Raw genomic sequence first — 27,967 nt, forward strand, 5'->3', positions numbered from 1 at the left:
AGAGAGTGCATGCATTTGTAAGCTCCGCTTCCGCTGACGTCAGAGGACCCGCTGAAATTCAAAGTTAGAGGAGGAAACAGAAACGCTTTTGACAACAAGAAGGCTGCTTTTCCCCTCTCCCGTTTTATGCAACGTACGTTGAACCGAACCGAATATTTTAAGACATCTTCTTAGGTAAAAGACCGACAACCTGTTCGGACGTTATGCCGCGCAATTCGAAGTAATTTTCCGTTTGTAATGCTAATTCTAAGCTAACGTTATGAAGGCCAACCGTGGTTGAGCTAGCCAAACACGTAAGCTCAACTCCTGACGTTTTGCCTAATGTCTTTATAAACCGTAGAGAAACCGCTACATGTCTTGTTTTTAGCTTTGTGTTAACCTGAAAGCTTTTTGTGGGTTACTTAGCGGAGCAGCTAGCAGCTCGTCTCGCTACCTGTTTTACCTGTGTTTCATTAAAAAAAACACCTGCAGTGAATCTGAGCGCTCAGAGCTGGGCGTTGTCACGTCCCCTTTCAAAAATGTCTCTTTGGTGTTTATTGTATTTATTGAAGTTTCAGAAAACAAAGGGTTTTAAAGCTAATTTGAGCTCTAAAATGTTTTTTTTTTCTCTATTAAAATTGACATTGAAGGATTAGTTGTGTATAAAAACAGCAGACAACGGTTTAATTGCGTTAAGGTGAAACGTAAATTATTGCAGGAGCTGTCTGCATCATTAAAGCTAAATCAACAGCAAATTGTGACTTTGAAGAAGTCAAAACTTAATTCGTTTAAAAGGGTGTGCAGATCCCGAACTGTTGGTGTTTCTCAGACACGATTTTAATGTTTTATGTGCTATATTTTTTTTATTAATTCTATTACAGTCATATCATTTTTATGGGCTGGAATGTATTTACCTTCACCCCAAATGTTTTTTTTTAATTTATTTATTTATTCTGAATTTATGTCTAGATTTCTTATTGAATCTTATTCCTCTATACAGCTCTTTGCTTGTGAATTGCTTTATAAACAAATGTATTATCATTATCATAATTTTCCAAACTCTCAGCTCTTCTTATTACTGTGAGACAGAAAGATATAGTGCTGCACCTTTTGAAATTCTCACTGTCAAATGAGCCACAGCAACAACGTGCTGCTCCTGGAGGCTCAGGTGAGGCCAACAAATATTTAGGCCTTCTTTATAAGTGAGAAATCATCTCTTAGTTCATCCACATTGAGCTTTGAGTCTTATGTTTTAGCCTGAAGCATCTTAACTTTTGACTTAGTAAGTATGAACCTCAAGATTTAAATTCACTACTTTCTGGGTATTTCCAGTTTCCATCAAAGTGTTGGGTTTTTTTTATCTAATGAAACCCAGCTGATTGCTTTGAGTTGTTGACTTTACAACAATCGCTTATACTGAGCAAGCTTGTGGCGACAGTGGAAAGAAACAACTCTCCTTCAGGAAAAAAAATCTTGCAGAACCTCAAGGATTTAGCTGTGGAAAAGCTCAAGGCTTGGCAAAAAATAATCAGACTTCACCTCTCCTTTTCCAACATTTTCCCAGAACATTTCTGGCACTAGCACTTGTCATATAGCTGAATGGTGATTGCTCATGACTAAAGGTTTTTGCTTATCATGAAAAAAAAAATCTAAGTCCATATCGCCCATCCCAAGACACTGTACATTTTACCTATAGGGGGGAAAAAGTTTTATTTTGCCTAACCCTTTTTATTTATTTATATTATGACATTTAACTTGGAGAGAGGAGAAACTTTTGACATGCTTGTGCCTGTTTTTAGTTCAATATGGAAGCTAAGGAGGAAAATGGGAGCAATATCACCTTAAAGAGGCAGAGGGAACCTCTCTCAGACACGGAGGACAACATCGTCCCTGCATCAGGTGTGTTTTCACCAAAATTTGCTACAATGTGGAGAACCATATCTTTTATTCTTGTGCTGTGATAATGTTTTAACATGTTTGGCTGTTTCAGAAGTCAAAGATGGACTGAAGCGACGGCGTCTGGAAGCAGCTGGTCAGGAGAACCAGACTCCTGAGTTGCCTTCATCTGAACGTCGAGCTGAGTTCCTGGCAAAGCCGGACACACCGATGATCCCGTCGGTTCGTTCTCGAGTCCAGCTGCTCACTCAGAGAAAAGATGGTAACATTAATCTCCAACAATGTATATATTAAACTTTCCACATTTAACCACCTCTAGCTTCAGATTGAATGACAGTAGTTCAGCTGTTATCTGGAAGGCCTAATTAAGAATAAATGGCCAAAGAAGGTCACAGATAAAAAAAATAAAATAAAACATATCCGCTTTTAGGGATGGGTGCAGAATTTGGACCTGTTATAGGTACCACCTGAATCCCATCTGTTCTACTGAGGACCAATTCACATAAAATCAAACAATACCATGTTTCGGTACCTAGAGTGGCCGATTTTCCATGCCAGACATGAACACAGAGTTGCATGCGGGAAAACATAATAACGTGAGTAGCCGCTGTTCTAGTAAACAAAGCATGGCTGATAGAAAGCAGTCAAATGTATGGCTCCACTATTTTTCCCCCCACCTATCCTGTCTGGCAGTGTAGAATTAAGAATTGCTGTCTTAATGCCAAAAAGAGCCAATAGGATTTTACTTAAAGCAGGTGGAGCATTACTGCTTTTGCAGTAGTGCTCCACTTGATTTATATATACAAGAACTTTATTAGATTTTATTCTGGGACCATTTCATGTTCAATGGACACAAAAACGGGACGGTAGAAGAGGGGGAAAAAATTTAATAAAATGAGACAAAATGCTAAAAGGGAGAAAATGTGAAGAGAGGAAAAGGAAAGAACAATATAACATCCTTGGAGTTTGCTCCTACACCTGCAGAGAGAGATATAAAAAGAACACCTAAACCAACAAATAAATCATTACAGGTACAAACAACCAATGCCTTGATACCATCGCTGAAGAATACACAGTATTATATAAGACGGGTGTGACAGTTAAAGATGATAATAATGGGGGTTTTCTGTATAGAAGTGAGTCTGTAAGAACCAGAATCCAAGCACCTGTAGGTGTTTGTGAGTGCGCTTGTGTATGTAAGGTTTATCCATGAGAAAAATGCTCAGTAGTGGTTGTGAGGAGCCAACGACCTGCCCCCCAGAGCACCGAGGCAGACGCCTGGAAAACCAAAACCCCAGACGCCCTAAAGGACCCCGAGAGCAAAGGGGCCGAATAGGGACCAACACCGGGATAGCTGCCTCCCCCATCCCAGGGAAGAGCAGAGAGAAACACCAGGAACCGTCCCAGCAGCCACAGTGCCGAAGGCCCCGGGAGCTGCGGTGATGAGCTCACAAGCTCCAGTTTTCAAAATGCGACACAGATCCTGCTCGCTGCAATATTTGTAACGCAAAGTACAAGGCCAGCGGCGGGAATACCTCTGATCTGAGGAAGCGCCTGGTTACTGCTGCCAATTTAGCAAATTTCTCACTGTATTTAGCCACTTCTCAAACCCATCCAGCGACTTTTATTTATTAATTTTTTTTTATTCTTTCAAAAAAGCGAGTAGCGAAATATCTAGCGACTTTCTTGTGTTATTGGTGACTTCCAGTGAAAGTACCGATCGTTCTGCAGTTATTGCTGCTGTGAGCCCCTTCACACTTTTCACACGCTGTCTTGAAACCCACCTGCAGTCAGAGCAAAGAGGAGAGCCTTTCTGTTCCCTCATTGCAAACGTATCCCACCCTGGATTACAAAGCGAGATAAAATATGTTTTTAATATAGTTGTTTTTTTTCTGAAACTGTTGCACTAAAATAATTCCCTGAATTTGATTCACACACAGCTTCAATCCTGTATTCACCTCGTCTGATCTGTGTGCCTCTGATAACTGTTTTAGTAAAAAAAAAATTTAATTGTATATGTATCAAAATTCATAAATTATCTCATAAGGTTATCTCATAAGGATCCAAAAGGTTTATATATTGAGAAATGAATGTCTAATTGAAAAATATAAAGATTTTATTATTAAACTAACATTCTTTGCTATATAAACGCACAAAAGTACAGAAAATGGGTACTGTTGAGTACCGTTATCGATTCCCAGTTATTGGGTGTCGGTACCGTATCAGTTGAAATGTAAAAGGTACCTTATCTGCTTGCAGTTATTGCTGAGGATGCTTCATTTCACTGTTGAACCAAACTAAAGTATAATTAGTGAAGATATTGATGATAGTCAAAGGTGGTTAGTACCTAGTTACATTTACTTGAGTAACTTGGAGTACTTCTAGGAGTAGTTTTACTACAGCATACATTTTCAATACAGAAACCAGAATATATTTTTATAGAAGGGGAAGCTATGAAAATATACTAGTGTTGGTGTGATGTTCAGGGTCTGTACAGCTTGGTAGACCATAAACTATCATTTTAGTTAATATAATAGTTAATACTTAAACTATTATATTTTAACTGAGTATTGGTTTCAAAAGCTTTGTATTGTTAAAAATTACCTTTTGGAAATCTGACTATTATTCTGCCTGAATGTAATTTTTTTCATCCATTCAACCCTGGATAGAGGGCCAGTCATTGAAGGCCATTAATTTATAATAATTTTTTGCTAATCTATGTAAATTCAAATCTTTGAAATACCCAAGTTTTGTCGGTGATTGTCACCTAATTTTTCGCAAATCAAAACATGTTGTAATCAAGTTACTCAGTACTTGAGTAGTCTTTTTACCAATTACTTTTTTCTTTTTTACTTGGGTAATTTTTGCATGACTACATTTTACTTCTGCTTGAGTAAAAATATATTGAAGTGCTAGCTTTAGTCCATTTTTTTGAGTAATCTTCTCACCTCTGATAGTATTTGTCTGCATTTTAAGTGGCATTTTATTTAAATTTTGTTTCAAAGGGGCTCCTGTAGCGCAGCGTTGTTTCTCGGATCCGGGAACTGAAGGCCCATCTGTTTCCAACAAAGGTGTCAGAGAGCATCTTCTCGGTAAGGATGCAAATGAGATCACACCTTCACGCACATCTAGAGCTAAAATATCCTCTCTGTACTTGGAAGAAAACAGTTTCTCTTTACTTTCTAAGTATATGAGGTTCGGATTTTTTTTTACAAGCAGAAAAAGCAGAACTGATGGAACCACTGCTTTTTTAGGAAATGGTTACGCTCTTGTCTTACAATCTCGAGGTTAATAAGAACTTCAACAAAGTTCCCATATGGTTTATTTTTATTTTGAATGCTTAAAACACGTTCACATGAAGAAAAAGAAACCTTATAGACTTCAGAGGCATTGTGTGATATGAATTATTTCATCCTGGTCATTAGGATGCACAAATATTTCACTGATGTTGACCAATGGGGCCAATTTAAACCTTTTTCCAGGCGAGGATGAATTTCATCAACGCATGGAGCGCTTTAATAAGGCGCCGGTCTCTCAGGCTAACACCACCCAAACGCCGAGCCCTGGCAGCACCTGTCCACGGAGCCGCTCCGACTTCGTGTGTGACATTCAGCAGAAACTACAGTGCACAACCACCCCCAGCTCCAAGCAGGCCTCCATCATACGGCAGGTTTGTTCTGCTGCTTCAGGACTGGGTCAGCCTGTACTTCTTAGCTATCACTGGTGTCAAGAAGTACAATATAATCTATACTGAAGTTGTTTTAGCCAACTTTTTACTTATATTCTCTACATTTTCATGCAATCAACTGTACTCTCTACTCTAAACATTTTGAAAATGGCCTCCTTACTGCTATTTTATTTTAGCTTGTTTTCATTCTGGGTTATCATCGTTTAAAATAAAAAAAATGGTTAAATAAAAACTAGCCAGCCAAATCGCGCCACCCGGACAGAGTGAATTTCTTTGCGGTTGGAGGCGGTAGAGCACCAAGTTGTTTGCAAACCACTCAACAAAAAAAAAATAAAAAATACTTAAGAAAACAAAGAAGAAGAACGTAGCAGATGCATGTAGCCTCGCATGAAGATGTCTGTAGCAGAGGGTATACAGAATGGGAACCTGATGAGGTTAGTAGTCATGAAGAGCAGACTCTTGTACATCACTGGCCGTATCTGGAGGAAATTTTCAAGATGGATGCTAAGTTAAATTTGACATTGGCTACGTAGACAAAAGTAATCTGAATAAAAATGCGTCATTAAACACGCTAATAGGAACATTATGGTCAGATTAAGCTCAATTGGAATGAAATTGTAATCCGAATCCGACAATCTGAGCAGTTGTGCACAATAGGCCCTTGTGGTATAGCCTAAGTTTTTGTCCTTAGTGGCATTTTTTTTTCTTGCATTACTTTTACTTTTATACTACAAGTAGTCTGAAACAGGTGCTTTTCTACTTTAAGAAGCTTGAGTTGGTAATTCAACTTCTACAGAGGTGTTTTTAAACCATAGTAGTATCTACACTTCTACCAGAGTAATTAATGGTAATACTTTTGACACCTCTGATAGTTGTTTGTGTTTGTCTTTATGATAAAAAATACGTAAAAAAAGCTGGATATTAAAGTGTTAAAGGTGTCTAAGCAGAATGCAAACTGTTTTTTTTTGTTGTTGTTGTTTTTTATCAGGAACGGGAACTGGAGTTAAACCAGTTGCCTTTCCAGCCAATCAGTGAGAACGCCTGGCTGAAAAGGTGCAGCTCTGATTCCTCAATAACTCAGGTGGGTTTGAGATATTCATGTTATTAAAAAAAAATTATAATAATTTAAATTGCAAGTTAAACTGGTTGGGAGTTTCTTAGTCATTAGCTTGATCGATTCTAATTCCTAACAAACTTTTAGTTGAGCTTTTTCTGAAAAACTTTGCTGATGCTACAATACTGTATTTAATTCATGCACAACACAGTGTTTAATTGCAGTCATTGGTATAAATTTGTTTATTAACTATAGCAAATAACCATAAAAAAAGACACATCACACAATCCACTTTTTTAGCTCTTTAAATATGTTTTGTTGTGTAATTGGAGTCTCTTTGAATCGAGAAAATGTAAATGTAGTCTGTCCACGTGCTGCATAGATATTTTTATATTTGGGGGGGGGGTTTTTTGGGTGGGTGGAGAGGCATACTTTTTTTTTTTTTTATTCCGTTCAGTTTTCTCAGTTCTCTATAAGATTTTTTTTTTTTTAACAGTTATGTCACATTATTTTCTGCGAAGTGGCTAAACAAGGACTTTCAGCTAACCAGTCTTTTTATTTCTCAGTGATTTTATATTCCAAGCTGAAGAATGCCAAAGCTATAAGTGGATAAGTCAAAATGTTTGGGTGTTCATTGTACTGTCCCCCAACCTACTAAAAAAAAAATTATTGAATGGCGGGGGCGGGTTGTAAAGTGCCTCCTTCAGATTTAAACAAACGAGTTGCTCTCAGACAAGCCTCAAAACGGGGGTGCAGTTCCATTTTACATAACCGAAAATGAATGATTTCATTGTGAAAAGGAAGAACTGAAAAACCTGCTATGTCCCTTTTTTTTTACTGTACATAATGTTTTTCTTTTATTTATTTTTTAATTATCTTGTTTCATTTGCAGTTGACTTTCATTTGCAATGTTTGTTTTTCATGGTGCTTTATAAAACTGTTAAAAGGGAAGGCCCCCTGCTGGAAGCTCATCCCCCTCCTCATGGGTTCCTGTGTCTAAACGGAAATTTTGTTGGCCTCCCATGCAGCCTAGGGATGTGAGTCAGTGATTTAAACGGAACCTCACTGACGGGTCACTTTTTGCACTTTTAACACGGGGGGGATTTCAAAATGTCACCTCCTTTAACCCTTTCACACAGTTGTGTGGGTTTTGGGGAACTTTGAGGTTTTGTATCTTTAAGTGTATGATCACTTGAAAAGCACTTGTTGGAACTTTGCTTTTCTATTTTTAAATCACTACGTGTTGTTCTCTTCTTTAAAAAAACAATAGTTTCTGCTTAAATTCTTAGCATAGTTGTATGTTGAATTTCACATAAAGTGCTTTGTCTTAGTTCTCATGTCCCAGTGTCAATATTCCTGATCTTTCAGCAGGATCTCGGAGATGCTGAGACCAAAGATGGGAGTTTTACTGAAATTTTGATGTCTGCTGCAAACAAGCATTCTGGGAATATGATGGGTAAGAGTATTGACATACCTTTCTGCTTCGCTTCAAAGTCCTGAATACAATCTAGGCTTGAATCCCAAGAAGCAGAATGTGGATAAATGAAAATAGTTTTAATTAAGGAAGTTAGAACGGCCTAAAGTAGTGGTTCTCAGATGTTTTCTGTTGCGCCTCCCTTTGAAGAAGGAAACATTTTCAGGCCCCCCCATCCCAACAAAATGGGTCAAAAATGTAAATCGTTTACATTTTTTATCTTTTTAATGCATTAAATCTGTTGTTGTGAAGAGCACCCAGAATCCCTTTTAAATTTTATAACATATATTTATAACATATAGCTCCTAATGACCCAGGACAGTGGCGGGTGGGTCACTGATTTGCATCTGACTTAGAATGGGCCGAGGAGGATGGGCCTCCAAGTCCTTAAAAACACCAGCGCACTCTCCATGTTCTTATTTTTTAATATTTTTGTTGACATATCACTTTATTTTATCACTTTTTCTCATTTCTCACTGCAAATTGGCAAGAAAACTGTGAATATTCCTTTTTCTATTGTAGGTTTTGCAGTCCTTCAATTAAAAAAAATGTAAATAAACACCAGTGCACCAACTGTAGGTTGCTCAAATGCAAGCTAGGGCTGCACAATTAATCACATTTACAATATATCCCAATTTTGAAAAACACAATTTCCAAATCGCAGAGGTTTGCAATTTTTGGCTACGTGACAATTAAAGGATCAGACACGGCCTGTAGGTGTCGGTAATGTGTTTAAAGTGGGTTTGCCTCCACCTGGGAGAGAGCTGCAGCAGTGAGATAATCTAATACTGTTGTGATGACCCGGTTAGCTAAGAATTTGCACAGGCAACATATACATAAGTTTATAACATAACACTATAATGTTTTAACATTACCACACCTTTCAAACTATATAGTATTAACAATAGAAATGGCTTTTAGGCCACTCGTACCTGCAGTCACCTTTTAACTAGCTATGAACCTCATATGGAAAAAATATTAAGTCATTAATGTTAAAGATAAACTTCTGTTACATTAAGTTTTGTACTTTCGTAGTAGTTTAATAATAGTATTCATCATACTGCTGAACGCAGATACAGACCAAACAGCAGGGGGTGCTGTTGTCACATTTAGGCCTGTATTATCTGGACAAAAAGAGGCAAGGCTTTTCGCCATCCATCTGTTTCTGCTTCAAGGGTTCCCGCTTAAACAGCTTCCTTATTTAAAGCTCGAACAAGTTAACATATTTCAAATCCAAATAAAAAATAGGTTAAAAGGTAGTGCAAACTCTGTAAATTTGAGTCTGTAAAATTGAACAATTTTGACATGAAAAATGTTCTTGGAACACCAGAGTTTGCACCATATTCATCAAACTGTACCAAAATATTTTGCCCATTTCAGAAATAATTTCTTTGCATTGGTTGTTTTGTTTTTTGTCACTTGGTTTGACCGACTTAAAACGTTATAGATTTTTAGGTGTTTGGTAGATTTAAAGCTGCACCATGTAACTTGTAACCCCAATATTAGCCTAATTTGAGATATATAAAGTTTTATTCAGCTTAGCATACATCACTTGCCGCATGTCGATGCTCCATACTTGAAAGGGTCGGATCCTAGAATGGGTCATGTGACCCAGAGCGCCCTGGGTCATGTGACCTAGTAGCTAAAAGCTACATGTTGCTGCTTTAAGGATAAAAACAAGTATTTGAAGTATAAAGTATCTGCGTGACATGGTAAGTATTTTTCAACAGGTGAAGCGGCTCCCTCTGATGTTCCTGCTGCATCTGAAGAACTCAAACTCACAGACGAATGTCCGAAAGAGAGCGTTTCTCTGGGTGAGGAAGATAGAAATGCGAAAGAGCTCAAGACTGTAAATGTGAACAGAGACGAGCGGCCAGGGAGCCAGACCGTGTTAAAGTTGTCTTTCAGTGAGGAGAACAGCCTGACAGAGCTGCATGCAGGTGATAAGAACAGTTTCTTACAGTCAACTCTTCTAGAAGAGCTAAACGTGAAGGAAACAAGCCAGGTTTCAAGGGTAACCGAAGAGGAAAGGTCAGAGGTGTTTACCTTCGATGATGAGACGATGGAAGGTTCTACGTATGGCGAGGAGGAGATTGAGCCTTCGACAGACGAGGAACTAAAGGAATGGAGATACCCGCAACAAAAGGTGTCAGGTGATGAGGAAGCCACGTCTGTGAAGAAGCAAGGGCTCACTAAGGAGAAGGAAGAATATTTAGAGACATCTAGAGGGTGGAAGGAAAAAGGAAGCACCTTCAGAAATAAAAGTGAACCTACTGACGTTGAAGGTGCTCCAGATCTAGATGTCCCAAATAAAACTGCTGGCTTTATCGAACAGCAGCCTGATGATAACTTTAGACCAGAGGGAGAAAATGCTGTAGACGATTCTTTGAGAGAGAAATCGTCCGAAAATGCAGCCCATGAAGTAAATACCGAAAATGTAGCTCTGACCGATGGGAAGGATCAAGATCAGGGTTCTTCAGAGATCCACATGTCAGATTCTCATGAAAGGGAGAAAGATTCAGCAGAAGGAAGGAAGGGTGGTGTAGATGGGTTAAAAGTGGGAAGCTCAAAGAAAGTCACCTTTATCCTGGAGCCTGAGCTGATCAACAGCTCGGTTTTATCTGAGAGCGACGTCTCAACAGAGTCACGGACAGAGACCAGCCTGTCAGGTGAGAGGAGTCTGAAGAGCACCGTGGCTGCTGCTTGGAGACCACGTCACAGGGGTGAAAAGATTTCTGCTGGTAAACCAGCAGAACTGGGTTCACACTAAGAGGTGTATATAAAAAACAATAATAGAAAAAGCTGTCATTGTTATTCCTACTTCAATCACTCAAATTGTAGCTGAAGAAAATACAAACTCTGCCCTTGAGTGAATTGCTAATATACTTAGATTTGTTGTACAGTTTACAAGTCCTATGAATGCCAAAAAAACAGGCATAGGGCAGTCTTTGATTTTTTTGTCTTTTCTTTTTTAAATAGGACTATTGTAATCTAGATCATAAAAAAAAAACTATCATTGATTCATAAATCCAAATGTTTCTGGCACAACCTCACTGACTCTGAAGGTGCACAGAGATGGTCAAAGATCTGATGAAGTGAAAACTCCAGCTTTGCCACAAACTAAATGTGTTGCTCATCTAATAGTTGTTTTACTACTTGAAGCATTCTACCATCACCAATCCAAAACATTCAGGATGAGGCGTTTGCTTGCACAGTTTCCCAGTCTTTTAATAAAGTAACGTTAAAGATTAAATACCAGGTGCACAAAATCCTGCAACAAAAATAAAAACCTGGAGACTTTGAATTCATGACTTCGGGCTGTGCAATATGGCTTAAAAAATAAAATCTCAGATTTTTATTATACCAAATCCCATTGTTTTTTTGTTTTTTTTTTCCTCCTTTTTTCGTTTCACAAAAAGAAATTAAACTTGCTTTTATTTCAAGCATTTCATCTGGGAGTTGACCTGAATTCAAAGTGCAACTAAATACAAGCTGTGAAAGAAGATGGCGGCCCTGCTGTTGTAAACAATGACAATATAACAATGTTTGCTGCTAGTGGTTTTACACGATAAGCTAAGAACGGGTTTCACTTCACTTGTGGAACTTCAAACTAACTTTATAAAAAGTTAATGAATAAGTTAAAGTGTGTCGTATTGTGGTAAAGTTTCCTCTTTACAATAATTTGACAATATATTTCCTAAATATATTAACCATTGCATACTATTCTCTTCATGGAAACCCAATGAGTGCATTGGTAAATAAATATAAATTCCATATTTTTCATAATTTATTAATAAATAAATTCCATATTTTTCAGTAATTTTATCTAGTGCTGGGTATCAACTAGGATGAGCAGGTACGATACGATTCTCGGTACAGCTCAGCTTGATTTGATTTGACTCCAATATCGATATTTATTACTTTCAAATTAATGCTCAAGTCATTCAATCAACAAAACCAGCCAAATATATTTATGTTCAATTTATTGAACACTGATATATTAACAGAAAAATAAAGTGCATTTGGTTCAATGCATTTAACGTATCACAGAAACCAAAAATGTGCCCAAACGTCTGATTTTTAGGGACTAAAGCGCTTCTAAAATCCTGTCGGCCGTTCCGCAAATTTGTCTCACTTGCTCTTCCTTGCTGTGAACATTAATGGTGCGCTGTAATATAGGCCGGAATATTCATATTGAATCGTTTTTAAAGCCAGAATATCGATATTAAATCATTTTTAAAAACATCGATATTAATCTTTGTATCGATTTTTTTATGCACAGCCCTAATTTTTTCTAATAAATTGTAAATTCAACTTAATGGGTTTATCACCCAGCTCTATCATGACATCTTTACAAGATTTAAGCTTATCCACTTTAAAGCAAAGTCTAAAGTAAGAGATGACTCAACATTTATTTCCATTACCGGATATGCATTAAGAGGTCATACTAAAAAAAGTTGTCTTTTTTCAGCTTAGTAAGAGTGTTATAAATTAATAACTTAAACGACTTTAAACAGAAGTAAATTGCTATAAAACATCTGTTTATAAACCAAATTTGTGTAAAATGTTGTTTTTTTGTCTCATCAGCAATGGCACGTCTCACATGGTGTTCAGTGAGGGTTTTTTTCTGCTTGTTTCTTATGTTGGACACATAAGTTGTTTATTTCCTTCATTTTGAAACTACGTGCACAGACTGCTTTCCTTTTTTATGTGGATGGTTTGGTTTTGGAGCATCTCCAATGTCATCTGCTGTCGCCGTTGTTTTCTGCAGACACCGATTTGATGCAACATGTCTCTCATCAGATGCTGGGTCAAGCTCTCACGACGACACCAACACAGCGGAAACAATCGAGAAGATGTTTGAAGAGGTGCTGGAATATGCGGAAGAGATGGAAGATGGGGGACGGGTTGAGGAATACGGACAGGATCATGACAGTGGCATTGGCGCCTGTTCTGGGGGCAAGGACGGCGTGGACCTGGAGAGGGAGAAGAGCGAAAGGGAGGAAGAGCCCAGAGAAGAGGAATGTGACGAGAATGACGGAGACGAGCTCCTCACTTTTCCTCAAAGTGGAATCCTCTCTCCTCTCAGCAAATCCGTTGAAGCTGTGGTCACCCCATTGGTAAGACATCTTTGCCTTGTTTGTTCACATTTCTCGTTGGATGTAGAAATTTCAGCTTTTATAGCATCTCTGCTTGTGACATTTTCCAACAGCGACTGGCAGCAGCCCAAGAGTCTAATCCTCCGTCTCTGCTCCTGACCCCAGAAGAAACAAGCACCCCTCCTCCTGAAACCGCTCCTCTGTACAGGTTGGAAGGGATTTTTACTCGTTTTATTTATAACTAAGAACATTTAAAGTAACAGAAATCAATTAAATAAAATGATGGCGGGGATTTTCTTGAATGCAGCTGGGTCTTTATTAGGGCTGGGTATCATCTAGGATGAGCCGATACGATTATCGATACATAGCTCACGATACAATACGATTATTTATATAGCTCAGCTTGATTTGATTTGACTCCAATATAGATATTTATTACTTTCAAATTAATGCTCAAAGTCATTCAATCAACCAAACCAGCCAAATAATATATTTATGTTAAATTTATTGAACACTGATATATTAACAGAAAAATAAAGTGCATTTGGTTCAATGCTTTTAAATTTAGGAACAAAAGCGCTTCTAAAATCCTGTCGGCCATTTCGCAAATTAGCCGCACTTCCTCGCTGTCAACAGTAATGACGCGCTGTAACAACGCCCCCTAGGGGTTGGGAGGTACATCGACATTGAAAGCCAGAATATTGATATTAAATCGTTTTTAAAAACATCGATATTAATCTTTGTATCGATTTTTATGCACAGCCTTAGTCTTTATCTACATGTATGCACAGAATGTGTGTGAATAAGAAGGAAAGATGAGATAAAGAAGCTGTGAGGAGCAGAGGTCTCGGTCACTGGGCGAGAGGCGGGGTGTGCCCTGGACAGTTCATCACAGAGAAACATGGAGACAAAAAGAGGATGGATAAATCTTTTTTTTCCTCCCAAAATACAAGAAAAATAGATCTAAAAACGTATAACTGTTACTTTTAGTGTTTGTGTTGTTTAAATTAAATACAGTTACTCTTAAAACTGCCAAAACCTGGATTTTTTTATAAGGATAATCAAACATATTAGTTGGTTCTTTATATAAAAAAAAAAAAAAAATTGTTACTAAGAGCCATTGTGGGAGATCTAAAGACAAGGCAAGTTTATTTCTAAAGCACTTTTCAGTAACAAGACGATTCAAAGTTCTGTACATGAACAGAAAAACATTAGACAAGTAAATCCTCAAGTAGACTTGTTTTATACATTAACAAACATACAGAAAGACTTAATTGTTTCTATTCATAATAAGAAATAAGTTAAGTATATTCTTTGAGGTTTCTGATCTAAAGTAATTTAGACACACACACCCCTGTATTCAGTGGCCTTTTGTCTCTGGAAATTCATTCATTCCCTGTTTTAATTCAAAATCCAGCCATCAAATTTGTGAAGATCTGACTTGCTTCACTGATGTTCTTCAAATCTTGGTGGATTGTGATCGGATTCCTTCCATCGGTGTGTGGTTTCTTCGTTCCTGCTATGCAAAAATCAAGATGACACTTTACTCTCGACAGCGACCAGCCAAAGAAAATATCCTGACTTTTTAGGATGTACAGTAGCGACAAACTACAGTCATATTCAGTAAAACAGAATAAATGTTCTGGTGAGGCTCGTTTGTCAGATTAAATACTTTTGAAAGTTACCATAAGCACATACTGTTCATTAAGCTCACATTTCTGTATTAAAAGGGCTTTTTTATGATGTTGTAATCTAATTTTAAATATTGTTTGCATTAGCTGTAAGCAGGAAGTTCTCATATTTAACAGTTTGTTGTTGAAAACATCAACTTGTTTCATTAATTTATATAATGTGTTTTATCTTAGTAAACTGAGATAAATAAACTTTTCAATCTAATTTATTGAATATGGATAGTTACAAGTTGTATATGTGAAGACACATTAATAGAGATAATGTATATGTATCCTTAGACGTGGGATGGGCTTATGTTTTTGTGCATTTTGTTATAAAAACTAAAACTTTTGAGCAAAAGGAGGAGAATCCGGCTTTTGGAAACGCTATTTATGATTTATGCTAAAAGATGGCAGCAGTATGACCTGGTTGTCTTTGATTCACATCTCAGCGTAGCTTGGTGCTCGGCAACCATAATACCTGAAAAGCAGGTGATGGGTCACTCAGTGTTGTAAATTAATACTAAGACTGGATTTTTGTTGCAGCATCGATGCGTACCGCACACAGAGGCAAAGGAAGCTGCCGGCCATTCAGAGCGTGACTCCTGCGGTTCAGAGACGCACTCCAGAGACGGCAAAGCCTAAAGAGTCTGTCAACACCAAGGAGAGAATAACTGTGAGAAGCAGCCGTTTTTCTCCTTTTTAATTATTTATATTTTTTCAGGAAATTAGTTTGTTTTTTTTACGCCATTAAAAAGCACTGAGAACTTAAAAAGATATTGTGCTGAAATTGGCGTTAAGGCACATCCAAATAAATAAATGCCTAAAAAAACAGGCTGAAAGTTTCAAATGATTTGCAGACTGGAATAGAAAAGCCCTTATTGGCACATAGAGGGGAAATTCATGTGTAAAACCAGTAAAGGGTGAATATTAATAGATTTTCTGGCTTTCCCCCCGTGAACTACGATTTATAGATCGGTTTTTCTTCATATAATTTGACTCAATCCTATCCAAACATTGTCCAATTTGTCCTGGTTTGGCTGATTAATCTGTTTTTATGTGGTTTCTCAGGCTCTGAACGATGAAGCAGGGAAACTGCAGACTGTGATCAACCAGACGCTGCAAGCTCTGAGCTGCTGCACCGATGAAGAGCACGGACGAGGGTCGCTGGAGGAGGCCGAAGCTGAGAAACTTCTGCTTGTTTCCTGTATGAAACCCAGCAACTGGCTGGTTTAGTCACGTTTACAGTGATTATTTCTCCTCTCAGATTAACTAGGGAGGTGTTGCTCTTCAGAGTGGTCAGACTTTGAATCGATTTATTGCATTCTAGCATTTAAATTGACAGGTTAAGGCCAAGCTGTGTTGCAGCAGCCTGGCTGGGCTGACTAGTTGGTTAGAAAGTATGATAAAAGCATCTTTCTTTAAGTCTATTCCCTCACGGCTCTGTGATTCTTTTATGTTATTCTTCTTAGGTGAGAAGCGGTCTGCTCTGCTGGCAGAGGTGGCCAGACTGAGGGAGGAGAGGAACCTGCAATCTGAGGAGCCTCCAAAGGACGACGCAGACTACGTTTCCCAGCAGGCCTGCAGAGGAACCGTCAACATCACCAACATCCAGCTGCCTCTAAAGGTGGAATACGTCTGCTCCTCACACAGCAAAGCAGGTAGGACTACTATCCTGTGTTTCTTATAAAGATTAAGCCACAAATATGTCAGTTCAGAAGCAAACCTAAAACACTGGTTTGATCTTGACATCTTAGGACGGCCGAGCCACTACTTCTTTGTCCTGATCCGCTACGGGCCGTGCAACATCATCGCCACGCCGCTGGCCACGGCCGCTGATGCTCGAAATGGAGACACCATCTCCTTCCCGACTACAGTCACACTGTGAGCTTACATCCATTCAACTGCACCATCATTATTTTCAGAAGTGTCTAAAAAAATTAGATTATTTTCTTCTTTTTTTTTGACTGCCGAGTAATGATTTAAATACGCTTTTTTTATTTTGCTCTCAACATTTCAGAAAGGATATTCGCTCTTCCTTTGAGATTGATGTTGAAGTCTACAGCCTGGTGAGACATAAACTAATTTAGATATTTAGTAAATTTGGGAATAAAACCATGAATTTGGTTGATCCTGCAGGTTACAGAAGGATTTCTCAGTGTTTCAAATGCATGCCGTTCACGTTGGAAATTTAACCCTGAAGTAGATTAATTGAAATTTTCAACTCCTGAAGATTTAATTTTGGAAAATTGAGATTTATTTTTTTTTTTTGCCAATCCACCCTCCTGGGCTTCCATAAACCTTTGCATAATATCAGCCCTGAAAGGAGAAATTTATTTATTAATGACATTTTATATTCAATATATGTTTGGGAAAATGTTTGTATCCCAAGACGAGGCACTTTATGTATTCTTTTACATGTGTTTTAGGTTGGTGTCAAGTGAAGCCTGTTCTTAGACATGTAATACAAGTAGCAGCAAAACTTTAGTGTTTAATTTTCATTATTTACTATGTCGGGGCCGGACGTCTTGTTTTATAAGCAGGTTTTAAAGCTCATAACAGGTTGCACTTTAAATTCAGGTCAACTCCAAGATGAGATTATTTAAATAATAGTTAGTTCTTAAACCTAATTTCAGCTATTTGTCTTCATGAAACAAAAGGGAAGAAAAATCAATTGATCGGCTTAATTGGTTAAATAAAAAATCTGAGATTTTATTTTGAAGCCATATGGCCCAGCCCAACCTTGAAGTCCAACTTTGAGATCGCTCCATTTATTTATTTATTTATTTATTAATTTTCTTATTCGGACTACATGGCACCAGCCAACGCTTGCTTTCAGCTTCATGTCATCATTTATAAATGTCCAGTAGTTTTAAAAACTGATGAGCAACAATGTGGGACGGTGTATTCATCTTAATTTTGTTCTGAAATATATTTGTACTCTAGTTTTGTTTGAAAGCAAAGTTTTTATTTTTTTCTGTAGTTAATGATCATTTTTGTTTTAATTTTCTATCTAGTGTCCTACTTCAGGAACCAGCTGCACCACGGACCGGACCAGCACTAAGTCACGTGTAAGTGGATGATTAATTCCTTCTGTAATTAAGAGAAAAGTTTTGTGCTAAATTATCTAATCTGCTCTGTCAGGTCACACCAAGGAAGCTCCTCAATACCATTACAGTAAGTATTCAGGTGTATTTAATGTGTAAAAACACCGTGGTTTTGTTTTCTTCTGCTCCATGCACCGCTTTAATGCTTTTCCTTTTTGTTTAACAGAAGTCCAGCAATACTTTTACATGTAAGTTGAGTTTTGTGAGATTTAATTCTCTGTTTGTTGAACTCTGTGAAGAACCGGTCGTTATATTCCAGGGTGCGGCGTTTGGATGTCTTCTTAGATCAATCAAAATGTTTTTATTGGTTTTGGCTGGACCGACGTGCATGTATGGTAAATTGACTGGTGGGATGAGACGGCATTTCTTTTGTGTGACATCAAAGCAATTTTTAAAGTAATTTTTGAATTTGTGGACTTAAAGTCTGTCTTAAGTTTATTTAGCTATTCTGTTGAACCACACATAGAAGTCATACTTTAAATATAAGAATATTTTAGGTCTTCAGAGGAGTTTATTTCTGCAAATCAATATATGGTCACCCTATTACACACTGATAATGTCCCAAGTCATCGTTTTTTGCTTCTTTTACCTTCAGGCTCCGCCCCCTCTGCTCTCAACACGCGACGCTCCAGTAACTTTTCTCTGGTGGGTTCCCACAAGATCACCTTGGCTTCACTGGGAGGCAGCAAGTTCCTCCTGGATAAGGTAATTTGTGATTGATGGTATTTTACCGGGAAGGAAAAAAAAAATCTGTTACTCTACTCCTACATGATTGGGTAGTTTACTGACCAATGTGTTGTAAAATAAAACAAAATAAAAAGTCACGACCAGAAAACGAGCCGTACACGCACCGACACGCTCGTAACTTTCTTCTTGAAGGTTTCCAATTTAGCTGTAAAAACAACACGGATTCAAACACAACTGTTCCCACTGGGTTCTGCGCTGTTCACTCTTATTTCACGGTGCACTGGCGTCACTGTAGTCACTGCGGCCCATTTTAGGTTTTATCCCTTAAACTCCACCTGGGTGGTCTCACTGTTGATGTAATATGTCCCCCTCCTCTCTCTGTCTCTCTCTGTCTGTCTTGCTTCGTCCACTCAGATGAAACTTGATGGCAAAATCAGGAGGCTGCTGGGAGATGAATTTCAGGAAAAGGTTTCACTTTTTTCAAAACCCTGTCACTCCTTCACATCTCTGCACTTTTCTCTTCTAAAAACTAACCAGCTGCATGATTATAGTTAACACCAGTTGCAGTTATTTTATTTTTTTTACTTTTTTCATGTTTTCTTAGAGCTGTTATCGCCTCCTGTATACAAGTAAAAGGTTTTGTTTCCTGGTACACGTTACCTGTAGGGCTGAACAATTAATCGCATTTTCAATATAATTGTGATTTAAAAAAACACAATTTCCAAATCGCAGAGTCTGCAATTTTTGGCTATGTAACAATTAGGGAATTAGACACGTCCATTTGGTGTTGGTAAAATGTTTAAAGTGGGTTTGCCTCCACATGGAAGGGAAGACAGTTGCAGCAGTGAGATAATCTAATTGTATTACTAGTTTTGGAGTTTATATAATCATACATAGCATTAAGTTCTGGTCAATCAGTTTAATACATAGACTTGCTTGTTGGTTGCACTTTATGTTCAACAAGGATCGATGTCCAAATCAATTAAAAGCTATTCTCTTCAATATTATTCTGATTAATAGAAACATTAAAAGTTCTTGTTTTGAATGGTCCTTGTTTACAAATGTCTTTATTTAGAGGCCATTTTTGTTGCTTGTGGTTAACGCAGAGAAAAGTCAAAATTGCAATTTTGGTTGAAATATATTGTAGGCAGAACGCAATCATTTCTGCTCCGATTTTAGATGCTGTGGGTCTTTTAGCACCTAATCTGTACAGCGAGGAAACAAAATGATTTGTTGTTTGTATATGTTTAAAAAGACATGATAAATTAAACTGAGAAAAAAAAATCGCATTAAATCGCAATATTAAGAAAAAAAATCGCAATTAGATTATTTTCCAAAATCGTTCAGCCCTAGTTACCTGAGGTGTATTAATTAGCTTTTTTTACATTCTTCTGCTACATTCCTGCATCTCATTAAAGCTGTGACATAAAATGGCTCCATCTCATCAAATCGGCATGAGGTAATTCACAAAAATATCTAACATTTCTGGTTTTCTGCAACATCGTGATTACAAATTAGATCTTTTATCCTCGCATGCCCATCTGTTTTGGTTAAGCTGTCCAGTTTCTAACGATAAATCTGCTCTGTTTTTGTTCTCCGTACTACATTAACCTTAAATGTGACTTCTTCTCTCGTGACTGTAGGTGCCGTTTCTTTCACCACTAGAGGGCCACATCTACCTGAAACTGGACAGCGAGGGCCACTCCAACGTCCAGCACCAAGGCTTCCTGGTCAGCAGTGTTGTTGTTTTATTTCTTCAACTCTTTCTACAACAGAGGGTTGTTTTTAATGAATATTCAAAAGTTCTCCCAGTAGGAATTTGGTCTATGTCAAGTTTTAAACCAGAGCGCTTGGTGTCAGAGAGCCTTTTATGTTTTTTCTGTCTAATCAGCTGAGGGAAAATTCTGGCCTAAACATCAAATAGCTCAACACTATTACATTATTGACTGACTGCAGTTGTTTTTGCTGCCTGGGATCGGTTTGCAGTTTGTATTGAAATCATTTGTCATGTTTCCCGTCTAACAGCTGCAGATCTGTTGCAATCAAAAAACACATTCTCAATACAACTGGGAGCTTTTATTTCAACGTTTATTTGCTTAATTTATTCATGAAATCCTGCTTTAATCTTTGGAGCAACTCTGTTTCCTCTGGGAGTTTCTGCAGAGGTCATTAAGAGTCTGAAATTTAATTATGTCAAATTTGGACCTCAGAAGTCCTGAATATGTCCAGATTTTTCATCGTGGATCCTAAATTTGTGCATCTTTTTTTCCCCCTTTGGCTCTTTTTTTGTTTAGGAGATTGGAAATCAGCATGTTATGTTTTGCACCATTTTAAAAGGTTTGGCTTGATAAAGCGTTATGTTAACAATTGGCTGATGCATACTGTACAGAACGCTGAGGAAACGGTGTTAAATGTAAAAAAAAATTTAAGTGCAAACCCACACTTTACATGCTAAAGCAAAAAAAATATAAACTGATTTTTATTAAATAAAGATGACGCCAACATAGAAAAGCTGTGGTGAAAACGAAGTACATTTTTGCTGCTTCTTATGAATTTAAGAGTTAATCAAATGCACTTGACTAATTGGTCCTAACCAGGTTTAATCAGATTATAATAGCATAAGTTTTAGCATAATGTTTGCTGCACTTGAGTATAGATACCATATGGGTGTTAACACACTGCCAAAAGATCAGGAGTGACCTTAGTGGACCGATAAATGTGGGTTATAAAGACATTTCTAATCAATTCTAAGAGCATCATGCAATATATTGCCAAAAGTATTCGCTCACCTGCCTTTATTCGCATATGAACTTAAGTGAGATTGAATTATTTATCCACAGGATTCAATAGGATGTTGATCCATCCTTTGCAGATATAGCCGCTTCATCTCTTCTGGGAAGGCTGTCCACAAGATTCTGGAGTGTTTATGGGAATTTTCTTTGACCATTTTTCCAGAAGAGCATTTATGAGGTCAGACTCTAATGTTGAACAAGATGGCCTGGCTCTCAGTCTTCGCTCTAATTCAGCCCAAAGGTGTCATTTCAGGTTGAGGTCAGGACTCTGCAGGCCAGTCAGGGTCATCCACACCAGACTCTTACATCCATGTCTTTACGGACCTTGCTTTTGGGCTCTGGTGCAGGGATGTTGGACGAAGGAGCCATCTCCAAACTGTTTCCACATAGTTGGGAGCATGGAGTTGTCCAAAATATCTTGGTCTGCTGAAACATTCAGAGTTTTTTTTTTTACTGGACCTAAGGGGCCGAGCCCAGTTCCTGAGACACCATTATCACCACCTGCTTGGCACAATATAGTCAGAAAAGTACCGTTCTGCCAACAAAGAGTCGTCCCACAGATTGCCAGATAGAAAAGCACAATTCTTCCCTCCAGAGAACGATCCTCCACCGCTCTAGAGTCCAGTGGCGCCGTGCTTTACACCACTTCATCCAACGCTGCATCCATCCATCACTGACAATTGATTGAATAGTTAGGAGCGAAAAAATTTCACCACTGGCTGCACAGGTGACATGCCATCCCAGAACCACGGTGGAACATCCTTTCACAAATTTTTTAGAAACAGTCTGCGTGCCTAGGTGCTTGATTTTGTACACTTGTGGCCATCATGAAGGTGACTGAGACACCTGTTTTCAGTTATTTGGATGGATGAGTGGATTCCTTTTGATAAAGTGAATATAGAGGAGAAAAGCTATTCACGGGTGGAAAACATTTAAGGCATGTTACCAAAAGTGAAATACCAGTAAACATTCCTATAGATACAATGTTCAACAAATCTGCAAAAGATAATTTTATGAGACTCTACTGGTTCTAGTTAGGATGCTGAATATTAAAGTTAAATGTCAGGAAAAGGTCAATCAGATTTAAAAGTAGAGCTTTTCTGGAAGATCTCCCTCTTGCGTCAGGAAGAAAAACCTGCGAGCTTCACTTTGGTTGCATCTGTCCAAAGTAGAGATGTTTCAGAAGTCTTTTGGTTCATTACATACATGCAGGGTTACAAACCAAAGTAGAGATTTTGTTGGTCATAATGATAAATAATAACTTTTACATACAAGCTTCACCTGTTAGAGGCCGGGGCTCTCTAACAGGTGAAGCCTGGCAGAAATCTGGTATTGAACTGAAAGAGGACAGTTTTTATAAACAAAAGAGGAGCCTGGTGAAGACGAGATCATCTGATGTGTAAAATCCTGGAGTTGCTTGGCTCTACTTTGTTGAATATATGCATAAAGAATAATAAAACAATGATGTTGTTTTATGATGTTGTTTTATTATTCTATTCTTTATTATTCTATTCTTATTCTATTAGACGATGTTTGAGTTAATCAGCGGGTTCGGCGTGTGGAACCGGCGATATTTTGTCCTGGAGGCGTGCAGCATGTACTACTGGAACAGCCCAAATGACCGGGAGACCAAGGTAAGGACGGGGCCAGCAGCTGGAAAAGTCGTCTGGTGACAGTCGGAGCGATAATTTAGTTATCTGGCTTAACTCCCCAGGAAGCAGAAGGCAGCATCTCTCTGTCCAGGTCCCCCAGTCAGTGCGTCAGGCCTGTTAAGAGAGATTCATGTGCCCGACCCTTCACCTTTGAGCTGGTGAACGCCTGCCAGCAGGAGGACCAAAACCAGGAAGCGCTGTCCAAGTAAGTTGACACAAAACTGCCAACACACCTGGAAAGCTGTTCGAGGCGATGCAGATACAAAAAAAAAATAACAGACTGGTAGTACGAATGCACAAAGCATTTCTTTGGGGGCGGTCTAACAGGTTTTCCTCAATTTAAATCAGATTATGTGTGTTCATGTTTGTCTCTTGATTCAACTGTTCTCTGGAGACTGCACTCCGTGGCTGTTGGGGGAAAACGTTATAGCAATAATGTTGGAGGATATTTTGTTAATCCATCAAACATTAAGCCACATTTTCCTCACTATCTGTCTTTCTTTTCCTTAATCACGGCGTCTCCACCGCTCTTGGTCAGCGACAGGCTTTTGGGCGGTAATATTCCCATCAGATGGGGGGTATGAAGTCTTTTCGACTGCCCGACAATGTTGGCACCAAACACAGAAGTCGAGCTGCACTTAATGGAAAAAATGCAAACAGATGCTAAACCCCGGATGGATCAGAAACATTAATTTATTCATTATGAATAATCATTAAATAAACAAGGGTCATGAAACATTTTGCTTAAATAAAAATATATATATATCCTTATGGTTTTATAGAGGATTTTTCTTTATTTTTAAAGTAATTTGAAGTAAAAAGCAAAATCTATAAAATGGACTAACTGCGTTACTTAAAAAAAAATTTATGCTGTAAAAACAATACAAGTTAATTAGTTACCCATGCACTCATTAACACGCACACGTTCACACACCGATACGCAGCTCGGTAGGCAAGGCAAATTTATTTATATAGCACAGTTCAGTACAGAGACAATGCAAAGTGATTTACATGAATATAGGAAAATAAAACAGAACAAAAGCAAGTAGGAATAGAATGTAGAAGCAAAATACAACATTAAAAACAGTTGGACTAATGATGTTTCAGTAGCACAGTTTAACTAGAACAGTCAACAGTAAATCAAGGTTAAAAACAAATGTGTTTTTAATGTTGATTTAAAAGAACTTAGGCTTTCTGCACTTTTGCAGTTTTCTGGAAATTTGTTCCAGATAAGCGGAGTATAGGAAGGCAACTTAGGTTTAAGTGCCTTGCCCAGGGGCATCGACATGTGACAAGGGGAGGCTGTTGAACCCACCTTCCAATTGCAAGACAACTACTCAACCCATCAAGCCACAGTCGCCCAAAGAATCAGAATCAAGTATTTTCTATCAGCCAGCTGCCTGGCAGTGTGCAGCAGCACATTGGTGGAGGTGTAGTGTTGCCTTTCTTCTGTGCTTAACAGAGAAAACTCTGGTCAGCATGCCTCTGCCATCTGATTAAAGTTAATTTGAATTACAGGAATGTCAAAATTAAACATTAGAGGAAAGTAGCCTTTTAAAAGCTTGATGTCTTTTATTCTGGTAATCTAGCAGCTACTTTTGCATACAGGAGACTCTAAGTAGATTCCCTATGGTGTATTTTTATGTACGGACTGGATGGAACGTGCTGTGGAAACTGAAACGGTTCCTCTTAATACAACAAAGGTTTGATACAGATGCACCAAAAGTGCAAAGGTAGAAAATGATGAAAAAAATGATTTGAACCCGTTCGGTCTTGGGCAACCCCTGACACTTGGTCTCTGTCTCAAGGAGAGGAGTTTAGCATCTTTAGTGTCTCGTTCATGACTGATGGCAGGTGCTGCGCCGGTTTGTTGATAAAGAAAGATCCGAGCCAAATTAGATTTACAGGTCCGTCTTTGTTCTGACCCTCGCCTATGGCCATGAGGTCTGGATCAGAACCGAAAGAACCAGATCTAGGACACAAATGAGCTTTCTCCGGAGGCTGGACTCAGCCTTAGAGATGGGGTGATGGGCTCTGTTATCCAGGGGGGCTCAAAGTAGAGCTGCTGCTTCTCTGCATCGAAAGGAGTCGGTTGAGGTGGTTTGGACCAGCAGTACCAGGATGCCCCCGGTACAGCTGGGCAATATATTGGGATTAAAAAATACTGAGTTTTTTTAAGAACTATGAAGGTAAGACTATATTGTTTATATCAAGATGGTCTAAGTTGTGTTTGCTGAAAAATAACCTACAGGAATACATAAACGTATAATCCAGTTTCTCATATTTAGCTACAGCTTTGTTCTAAAAATATGCCTGAGACATTTGGGATAAAGTTTTGATTCAGAGATGCCTTTTAAAAACTATATTATTATTATTAAAAGAAAAACGTATCAAGATAGGCTAGTTTCTGGTCTGGATTAAGCTGTTTGGTCGACTAAATTTGTCTTTCTTTTTGTCAAAGATCCAACAGTGAGCAGAAAAATATTTTACTGAAGTTTCTAAAATAATCCATAAGTATCTTGCTCTTTTAATTAAATCAACTTTATTTCTGTTTGACTCTACTTTACTCCTATCATATTTTCCGGACCATAAGGCTCACCGAATTAAAAGGCACATTTCACTGCAAAAAGGCAACTAAAACGTTCGTGAAGTGAGTGTATTTTTCCTTGATTTAAGCAGGTAAATAAGACTATTTGGCAATGAAATAAGATTTTTGCACTTAAAATAAGAACCATCTTATTTCAAGTGCAGGATATCTAATTATCATATTTTAGAGGTAAAAATACTCATTCCATAAGCAAAATAGTTTTATTTAGCTGCTGAAACAAAGGAAAATAAACTCAAGAAAATATTACTTGCAGCGCGCCCCTCCATGTACACAGCTCTCTATCCGTCTGTATCGGGAGGACAGAGTAGTTGGACTACACTGCCCTGTTTATACCATAAGGCCAAAATAAACAGAACTCTTATATTGAATTAACTTACTAGGTTTATTGTTGCTAGCGCATACTAACTTACATGAATGTACTTCTAGTTCAGACATTACAGTCAGGCAGTCTTGTAGACAGCTCAGGGGTCCTATCAGGTAGTGACACAGTGTACCGTAATGCTCCTAATATCCATTGAGCAGAGAGGCTTCGTTGCTAACCAAAGTTGTACTTACACATTTTAACAGATTTTTGAGCGCATTGTACCACATAAAATCAGTCAGTGAGCACAACGGTTATCATATATAAGACGCAGCATCAATTTTTGAGAAAATTGAAGGATTTTAAGTGCGCTTTACAGTCCGAAAAATATGGTAGTTCTTTTTTTTTTTTCCAAATGGTTTGAAATCGTCATATGAATGTATGTTTGTTTTTGAACCTTGCAGGTGTTGGTTCTCAGCTGATACCAAGCAGGAGAGGTTGGACTGGATGGAGAAGCTCAGCCAAGCCCTGCTGGACTTTCACACATGGAGCCGTCCGCAGGCGGAAAACCTGGCGTCCAGCAGCGGGAACCTGAGGGAGAGTATCCTGTGACGGCTCCACCCGCGGTCTGTCCAACCTGAGACTTATGAAGACGTCCCGGGATCAGCTTCCAGGTGTTGGGTCGAGTATGAGCTGACGTCGGGGTTCAGAGTTGTGGAGCTGAAGCTCTGATTCGCTGCTGAAACGCATCTCATGTTGATTTGTTGGTGGGAGATTTTATCTAATTCATGTTTGTGTTTCTTTTAACCTGATTCCAACCTATTATTGTTGGTTTTCACTTTCATTTGCAAACTGTTGCCATTTGAATATTTTTAAGTTAATGGTATCAGGTTTTTTTGTCTTTTCCTTTTTTTACTCTAGTTTTATTTTATGCAAAATTTATTTTCTTTGTTTTTCATCTATGGTAATTAGCTGCTTTGTTGGTAATAACTGGTCACTTTAAGTTGTTAATGGGATTGTTTTCTTGTAGCCAATACTATTACCCATCTTTACTTGTGTGTGTGTGTGTATACATATATGGATTTAGATTATATTCTTATTGTTTAAGCTTGAAGGATAAATAACTCCGGTAAATACACTAACACTAAATAAATTTCAAACTCTGCTTAACCAACCTAGTATAGTGGTTTCATTGAGGAAAAACACTACAAATAGAGCTACTCCTGACTTATCAGAAACAATTTTCTTTCTCAAAGATGATACTGTATCGCTTGAAGACTTGATATCTCTAAAAGTTTGACGGTATTTTATTTTTGTTTTTAAGGAAACAGTTTATTGATGAAAACTTTAAGTGTAGGTTAACAGAAATGGTCATCTGAAACTGTTAGTCAGCATTCGGTTATTTCTCTGAAATGATGTAGAAAATCTAGAAGAGCTATTTAAAAGGCATAATTTTATCTACATCAATGGGGAGGAAGGTTTGGTTGCATAGATTTCAAGATTTTCAGGTCTGAATATTTTTTGGGATGGTTTTCTTGATAATTTTTCTATTTAATAATCAGTATTTCTGGCATCTTTTCTGACTTCATTCCCTGCACTCTGACGTGTTGATCTTTCTATTATTGTACATACAAAGACTCATTTAGTTATAGATGTAAACGCATGTATGGTGGAGCGAATGGTGTGGATAAATGATTATTTGTTCTCTGAAGTTTTCTTTCCCATCTGTCAGTCTTCTGTTTCCTTGTATATGTGTATTCTCAACCTATGCACTCATTACCAATAAAGTTAAATGATTGAAGCCGCTTCAAATAATTGCTAAAAATAACATGAAAAACATCAATATCACAAACACGGTGTGTTGCTAAGATGTTCATAACTCTCGAACATTTTTGTTTTGTTTTTTTTCTCTTCCAGTTTCGCATTAAAGGTGCATAGTGACGTTCTTTGACTTTTTTTT

At 38.0% G+C, this 27,967-nt stretch overlaps 1 protein-coding gene across 6 annotated transcripts; it reads left to right on the forward strand.

Moving 5' to 3' along the window:
- The first annotated feature begins 8 nt into the window (after positions 1-8).
- Positions 9-27,808, forward strand: si:dkey-30c15.10 (uncharacterized protein LOC559353 homolog). Of its 6 annotated transcripts, XM_036125120.1 has the most exons (24): positions 27-174; positions 1,779-1,878; positions 1,970-2,137; positions 4,881-4,967; positions 5,358-5,545; positions 6,552-6,644; positions 7,565-7,654; positions 7,986-8,073; positions 9,822-10,760; positions 12,895-13,211; positions 13,304-13,398; positions 15,407-15,536; positions 15,932-16,067; positions 16,333-16,521; positions 16,618-16,744; positions 16,881-16,929; positions 17,878-17,931; positions 18,005-18,053; positions 18,557-18,672; positions 19,069-19,122; positions 20,298-20,384; positions 22,973-23,080; positions 23,161-23,303; positions 26,472-27,808. In XM_036125120.1, the coding sequence occupies exons 2-24, from the start codon at positions 1,785-1,787 to the stop codon at positions 26,617-26,619; spliced, it is 3,549 nt and encodes a 1,182-aa protein (XP_035981013.1). In that variant the 5' UTR covers positions 27-174; positions 1,779-1,784; the 3' UTR covers positions 26,620-27,808. The 6 variants fall into 6 exon arrangements, with proteins under 6 accessions (XP_021174682.2, XP_021174680.2, XP_035980988.1 ...); XM_021319007.2 differs by lacking the exons at positions 18,557-18,672; positions 19,069-19,122; positions 20,298-20,384; ... (1 more) ...; positions 23,161-23,303; positions 26,472-27,808 and adding an exon at positions 18,134-18,439 and having other exon boundaries at positions 9-133; positions 18,005-18,037; XM_021319005.2 differs by lacking the exons at positions 18,557-18,672; positions 19,069-19,122; positions 20,298-20,384; ... (1 more) ...; positions 23,161-23,303; positions 26,472-27,808 and adding an exon at positions 18,134-18,439 and having other exon boundaries at positions 25-174; positions 18,005-18,037.
- Positions 27,809-27,967: the final 159 nt, after the last annotated feature.

This window comes from Fundulus heteroclitus, chromosome 2, assembly GCF_011125445.2.
Source record: "Fundulus heteroclitus isolate FHET01 chromosome 2, MU-UCD_Fhet_4.1, whole genome shotgun sequence".
Classification (NCBI taxonomy): Eukaryota; Metazoa; Chordata; class Actinopteri; order Cyprinodontiformes; family Fundulidae; genus Fundulus; species Fundulus heteroclitus.

What these genes read in the sequence shown, in the direction of transcription:
- si:dkey-30c15.10 (XM_036125120.1), top strand. Translation starts at nt 1,785, where the DNA reads ATGGAAGCTAAGGAGGAAAATGGGAGCAATATCACCTTAAAGAGGCAG. An exon ending in GAAACCGCTCCTCTGTACAG is followed by an intron (nt 13,399 to 15,406) that starts GTTGGAAGGGAT and finishes TTTTTGTTGCAG; the next exon opens with CATCGATGCGTACCGCACAC. An exon ending in GAGATGAATTTCAGGAAAAG is followed by an intron (nt 19,123 to 20,297) that starts GTTTCACTTTTT and finishes TCGTGACTGTAG; the next exon opens with GTGCCGTTTCTTTCACCACT.